This window comes from Merops nubicus, unplaced genomic scaffold, assembly GCF_000691845.1.
Source record: "Merops nubicus isolate BGI_N331 unplaced genomic scaffold, ASM69184v1 scaffold19597, whole genome shotgun sequence".
Taxonomy (NCBI): domain Eukaryota; kingdom Metazoa; phylum Chordata; class Aves; order Coraciiformes; family Meropidae; genus Merops; species Merops nubicus.
In genome coordinates, this window is record NW_008623557.1 from 1 (window position 1) to 7,146 (window position 7,146).

General features: G+C 51.6%; 1 protein-coding gene across 1 annotated transcript; it reads left to right on the plus strand.

The window, feature by feature from the left end:
* Positions 1-289: 289 nt before the first annotated feature.
* Positions 290-5,151, plus strand: ACRBP (acrosin binding protein; the record flags this gene model as incomplete). Its single annotated transcript, XM_008945101.1, is given in 8 exon segments — positions 290-405; positions 504-694; positions 4,284-4,387; positions 4,615-4,660; positions 4,662-4,695; positions 4,697-4,904; positions 4,907-5,004; positions 5,074-5,151. Coding segments are annotated over 8 exon segments (875 nt in total), but the record flags the coding sequence as incomplete, so codon positions are not given.
* Positions 5,152-7,146: the final 1,995 nt, after the last annotated feature.

The window sequence follows — 7,146 nt, forward strand, 5'->3', positions numbered from 1 at the left end:
AAGGAGGGAGGAGGAGGAGGAAGGGAAGATGATACAGCAGGACTCATGTTTCTCCCTCTCTCCTCCATTCAGCGAATCCCATGTCCAGGTTTGTCTCCTCCAGAAAACCTTCTCCTGATGGAGCAATCCCACACTCCTGGGCAAGGGGTGAGAGCTCTCCTACAGAAGCAGGTATGGCTGCACTGAGCACCCCTGCTCCCCTGATCTCCTGTAGCTACTCTTTTCCACTGGCAGCTTCCTGGCTAGCCTCAGAAAGGTGCCCTCAGCCCCTGTCTCACTCTCTCCCCAGCCCCAGGGCAGGATTCTCTCTTGCCCACTGATGCCCTGCTGCATGTCAGTGTGGACACTCTCCTGAAGTACTGCTATGCACTGTCAGGTCAGGAACCACTGCCAAGGAAGCTCCCCTGAGCCACATCAGGGCTACAAGACCCCCACAGGACAGGGGGCTGCCTGTGCTCCCACAGACTCAGCTGATTCCAGCTGTCCCTCCCCCCTCACCTCAGAGGCTGGGATCCCCTGCCCAGGCACAGCAAGCCTGGAAGCAACACCTGGAGAACAGCCTCTGGCAGCTGATCCACTTGGTCCTCTCTTTGGAGAAGTCCCTGGGCACCAAAGCCCCATCTCCAGACTCCAGCACCAAGTCAGACCCAGGCAGCACCAAGGGGAGGGTGCAGGAAATGGTCTCTGATGGCAGGTGAGGGAAAGACCCATCTCCCCACCCAGCAGTGTACTACATGCCACCCGTACAGGGCACCAGCTGGTAGCCCCACAGCAGTCACACCCCTGCCCTGAGCAGCTGCTGAGTGCAGGCAGGTTTCCTGAGGCAAGGCGTCCTATAGAGAGCAGGAGTGTGCCCAGGGAGCCCCTCAGACTCTGCCTGCCCCAGCATAAAGCCAGCAGGGAGAGGGCGACCCAGCACTGCTAGCTGTAACTAGCAGCTTTTAACTGTGTGTCTCGCTGTGCCACTCACCTCTATGCCTGCAACATGAAGCAGATGTTCCCTAGAACAGTCTGACCTGAGGAGTGGTGCATCCTCATCCAAAAGCAGCCCTGGGCAAGGAAACGGAGCCAAGAGCTCAGGGTCTTGCTCCCAGCTGTGCAGGACCACTACTTCTCCTCAAGCAGATGACTCTCTCTGTGCTCTGGATCTGTGCATTGCTCCTCCTGGGGCATTTCTGGTTCCCTGTTTCAGCTTTGAAAACAGCAGCATGCCAGCTCAGTGCAGGGCCCCAGAACAGTCCAGCCTCCTGCAATACTTTTGTGTGCCCTTCTTAGTTCCTCTGGTATAGGTTTGCTTTAGGAGCTTGTTGAGCATCTTGAGCTCTTCTTGGCTGACCTGCCAGGATCCATTCACCTCTGTTCTCAGGCAGCTGGGGCTGGTGAGCCCAAACAGAAATCTCTTTCACTGAGATTTACTTTTTGATCCTTCAGTACGTCATGGCTGAGGACCACTTGCATTGACTGAGATGCAGAGACTATTTTGCTCGCCAAGAGCAAAAGAGAGAATGCTGTCTAGATGTGGTTTTCATAGAGAAGTCTTTGGTTTCACTCTTGCTTGGCCAGTGGTGTTACTGTAAGCACAGGCTTTTTGCACTAACGTTCAAGAACATCTGTGGTTTCTGTTAAAAGCACTGCATACAACTATGGTTGAGCCAGAGATCTGACTTCTGCATGTAAAAATGAATTGCATCATGTTGTTAAAGCTATAACTGTTCTCTTGCCAGGCAGTGACTTGTGTCATCCTCCTTCCTAATAGTGGAAGAGGTTTTTACTGCCTGGTAAATTTTTCCTGGTGTATGTACTCTAAGGCAAAAGGTATTTTCATTGAGGATGGTAGTTTTCCCTGCCTCTGAAATTGAGCCTTGCTCTGATTTAGTTATATTTGGATTATTGAGGGACTGCTGTGATTGCTGGTGACACTCAAGGATTCTTGCTGCAGAGTTTCTCACAGACATGAATGCTGACTGTGTCTGTAACCTGTCAGCTGAGCCCCATCACTCATGCTAAGCAAAGCTTAAACTTAAGTGAGGATAAAAAGGCAAGGTAGACTGTGCCTGTCAGCTTTGCTGCTCACCACATCCTGCCTCCTCTCAAAGGGACTTCAAAGCATGACATAAAAAAGGGGCAAAATGCTTTCAGGCATTTCCATATCAGCCAGAGGAGCAGTGCTGGGTGGGACTGGTCAGTGTACAGGTGCCGTTCAGAGTCTGCTTTAACAGAAGGTGCACACAGTTGTGACAGGCACCAAACCCAGGGCTGAATGTCTTCCCTAGGGCCCTATGTCACATCTGTCCCTTCTCACTCACCCCTGCTTGTGGCAGCTTCCATAGTACCTGATGAGGCTGGCTGTGACCTTTAGAGAGACATGGCAAAGGCAGTCATATAAAACACAGCAAAGAATTTGCAGCAGACTTTGTACTCCTTCTGCTAGCAGTGAATCCCTATGGGGGGGAAATAAAAAGTCTCTTATTGCACCTATTTTCAATTTTTAGTCCTTATTGTGCTTTCTGCCCCGCAATTAAAGAGCTACTTATTTCCCAGTATTTCCCCCCCTCAAAGTTACATATATACCATAATTCAGCTGGGCAATAAGATAAAAAGAGCTCTGTAACTCTTACACTATAAAGCCTGTGAAACTCTAATTTTCTGTGTTCCTTTAAAACACCCAAACACTCCAGCTCTGCCTGCACCATTCAGTGTTGGGTTTCAGTGGTTACACAGGAGGTCAATCTCCCTGCCCTGCCCTTCTCTTCCCTCTCTGCTTGTACACAAGAATTGCATTTGCCCTTATCCCCACAGCTTCCCACTATTGCATTATTTGTCCACTGTGATCCTTACACCCCTTTCAGCATCATGACTGTCCCAGATACAGACCTCATCCTGTTGATATTCACCCATGGACACTCATGGTTCATGTGAGCCCAGCTTCCCCAGTTGTAGTGTCTTTTTTTAAAAAAATAAAAATCTAGCACTCATATTTTCTGTGACTAAGCTTTCCAGATTCTCTTGTAGGATCTAAGTGAGAAGGATGCTTTCAGAGATAATGACATCATCAAAAAGATGTTGCTCTTTTAGCCTTCAGGCCTAGCAGCTGCTCTCATGACCTCCCCAATCAGCACAGAATGTGGGGCCATGCCTGATGAACCTTGAAGGAAAAACAGTATCAGGTGGCTGAGCTACAGACCCTCCTTCTAAGATAAATTTGAGATATCTTTCTGAAGCCTCCAAGCCATGGAGAGGAGGACCCCATAAGCTGTGCTAAATACCGTTTGTGTCAGGAACTTACAGCTAATTTCTGGTTTGAATGGATCTCACCACGAACTCCAGTCACCAGAAGTCATTACTCTTCCACAGGCTGAGGAAGAGATCCTTACAGCTGATCCCCATCTTGGTAAAAGCACAGACTGAGTGGCCACACACTAGTGTCTTTGCTAAGCTAAGTAAAGCTTTTTAAGCTTCTTGCTCTAGGTGAAAGTTTTCCAGGTCTTGGGAGATCTCAACTTCATAGCCTTCCTCCAGGTTCTCCATCTCTTTTTGTTTTGGTTTGGTTTTTTTAATGTTAACCTGAAGGTCTCCAAGAAGTGTCTGCTTTTCCTTGGAAAACTTCTTCACGCAGGTTAGCCCATGCATAAGAGCATTTTAATGTAAGTACTTGCTGATCTTTTCTTCTTACTTTCTGCCAGATCACGTTTTGTTTATTTATCACTATTCTTGTTTCTAGACACAGAAGACAAATATTTAATGAGCATTTTTACCTCTTCAGAATCGTTGCTGACAATTGACACCATCACTGCCTAATAACCGTTCTGTACCGTGTCTGCTGTTTCTTAAGAGATGCAAAATATTCTTATTGTCCTTATCCCACCGTCCTTACATTTTCTGCCTTTTAATGCAAACTGACACGGGAAGCTGGAGTTAATTCATTGTTCCCAGTTTTTTTCCCTTTCTTTCTGCCAAACACATTGGCTCAAGCAGGAGGGAGGCTTACTAAGTTACATCCTGCAGACCCAAATGGGGCTGCCCCACGGTCAACATGCAGCACATCTCTAACTCATTGTCTCCTTGCTGGGCACTGGGGTGGACAAAACTAGGCAGCAGTTGCAGTGTCCCTCGGAAAGTTCCTCAAGCTGTGCTCCTCATTCAGTCCCTCCCACGTGTTCCCAAATGCACATGCAATCCCCTAGCCACCGTGTCACACAGGCACGTGCAGATGCTGCAGACACCCCGTCACTCCATGAAGTGCATCCAAGATTTCTCTGGGGAGAAATCCCTTCCTCTGTCAGCCTTTTAGCCCAGAAGGACAAGGCAATGATGATCCCATGCTATGCACTGCTGGAAGGAAACTGTCTCTCAGTGGTGGTAACCCAGGCCTGCGGAAGAAAGAGTTGTCAGGTTTGGGGGTTCGGTAGAGATGCTGATGTCCTCCTTTGACCCCCACTGTGAGCAGGGCTCCCTGCAGTGCTGACCACAACGCTCCAGCAGCCAGAGCTTATCAGCACTGTCCTGTCAGGTGCCACCTCTTGGGAGAAGCTGACCTGGGTGACCAGGGAGGCAAGCTCCAAGCCAGGGATATGGGAGCTCCTCGGCCTCCTTTCTCCCCCTGACCTCTCTAAGTGTGTGACAGCCTTGGGTGCTGTCATACAGACCTGTGCCCTGACTGCTTTCTGCTTGCTGAAGAGGGACCAGTGTCAGGACAAACCTGAACCTGAACCGTGTTCATTGAGAACCAGGCACCTTCAATGCCCACATCAGCACTCAGGTCTCAGCCGAGCAGCAGGCTGCAGGCAGCACGGTGCCAGGAGTGCTGCAGGGCTCTCTTCACCCCTCCTGTTTGCAGAGCAGCTCCTCAGACACCTCGGAGCACTATGGCACAGAGGTGTTCAGAGGGCTGGGGGGGAAGCACTGGTCAGTGGGATGGCCAACCACGGCTGTGAGGACCCTCGTGCGACCCTCTGGCTGAAGGCAGAATACACTGCCTTCCAAAACAGAGATGCCCCAAGCCAGGTGTGCTCCCAGTGGATGCTCTCATCCCTCCTCCTTTTCTTTCTCCCACCTTCGTTCCCCTCTCCCCAGATCTGTGACTCAGATGGAGTTCAGCACCCCAGCTACTGCATGCTCAAGAGCCACCAGTGTCTCCAGCAGAGCCCATAGAGAGGTGAGGGCAGCCTGCACTGCCCTTTACACACCCTCTCCTCCATGGCCTGTCCCTCCACAGCCAGCCCCGAGCCCCTGCACGACTCGCTGCCCCGCTGCTTCCCTCCACAGGACAGAGTTCGGCGTGGTCAGGGTGGGGCTGACAGTGACCCGAGCACAGCTGGCATGCAGCTGGGTGGTGGGATCTGCCCAGGCTCTGCAGGAGATGGCAGTGGAGACAGCCACCAGCGCTGGGACTGAGGAGCTGGGAGGAGCCTCCCACCCGCTGGGGTACCTCTGTATATCCCTGCAGAGAAGAGTCCCCCCATCTACTGTGTGCTTCCTAGGGGGTAACAAAAGCCTGAAGCACCAGAGCAGGACAGAGGACTGGCTTGTATCCTAGGAAACAGTTCAGCTATCATCCCCTCCCTCTTGCTTCCCACATGATTCTCCCCTTTTCCCTCTGGTGCCCCCACAATGCCAGCCTCCAGATGTCATCCATCATGGGGGTCCTCTTTCCTTGGGAGAAGGATGGACAGAGGTGGGCAGTGTCAGTCCTGTGGACTCAGGCTCCTTGCAGGTGTCTCACCACAGCTCCCACAGAGGAAAGGAAAAGGAAAAGGAAAAGGGAAAAGGAAAGGAAAAGGGAAAGGAAAGGAAAAGGGAAAGGAAAGGAAAAGGGAAAGGAAAGGAAAAGGGAAAGGAAAGGAAAAGGGAAAGGAAAGGAAAAGGGAAAGGAAAGGAAAAGGGAAAGGAAAGGAAAAGGGAAAGGAAAGGAAAAGGGAAAGGAAAGGAAAAGGGAAAGGAAAGGAAAAGGGAAAGGAAAGGAAAAGGGAAAGGAAAGGAAAAGGGAAAGGAAAGGAAAAGGGAAAGGAAAGGAAAAGGGAAAGGAAAGGAAAAGGGAAAGGAAAGGAAAAGGGAAAGGAAAGGAGGAAAGGAAAGGAAAGGAAAGGAAAGGAAGCAATAAAGTCTTCTTAAGCCAAACCAGTATGAAACAGAAGGGGATCTATGCTGTGGGAAACAGGCTGGCTTGGGTCTGTAAAAGAAACCCCTGAGGTGCAGAAAAAGGCAGAGACCTGCTCTGACCCATGAGGCTGCAGGGAGGGCAGTAGATGTGCCCAGAGCCAGAGAGTAGTCAGGGTTCCTAATCAGACAACATCCCCTGCAGAGGACTGGAGGGAGAGGGGAGCTCTTCAGAGCAGACAGGGGAAACTCTTTTCCTCTGCAGAACAGGCCAAGGAAAGTAACTCACAGCTGAGCTCTGTGAGGACTCTGCACAAAGGTGGGTAAGGGGGGCCTGGGACCCTGGCAAGAAGCCAGCTCAGTGCAGTCAGCACAGAACTGGCCTGGGGAAAGTCAGCAGGATCCAGACCCCTCTGGGAGCTGGTGGCTGCCCTGCACTGCTCCTCAGAGGAGGGGGGCTGGACCACGCTCCACCTAGGCAGAGAGACACCCCTGAAACCAGGCTTGCTTCCCAGCCCTTGCTCCTGCCCTTACCTTCCTCCCAGCCTCACTGCTGTGCAGGTTCCTGAGATACCGTGGCTCCTCTCGAGGCTGTCTACAAAGGCTTGAGAAAAGGCAGTCCCATAAGAGAGGTTATCAGAGCAGCCTGACCATTGGAATCCTGCAGAGGGAAAGCAGCCACGAGATGAAGAAGCCCTGAGAGGAGCTTCTGAAGGGCTGAGGGCTATGGAGGAGGGATTTGCCTCCCCCCCTGGTGAGAATCTTCCCCATGGATCTTTTCCTCCACCACCCCTCTTCCTGTCACCAGCCTCCTCCTTCACCTTTGGGGCTGACTCCTCTGACCTTGTGGTCACAGCCACACTCCTCCAGCTCCCCATGGCTGCAGGCACAGGTAACGGGAGAAGCAACACCAGCAGCAGAGGTGGTGTGGATGAAAGCAGACTCCCGTGCGCCTGCAGTGGGCAAGAAATGGCAGCAGTCTGTGGAGGGGGAAGGTACTGATGGGGCACAGTGGCAGGGGAAGAGGCTGGGGGTTTGTGTGGGGGGGGG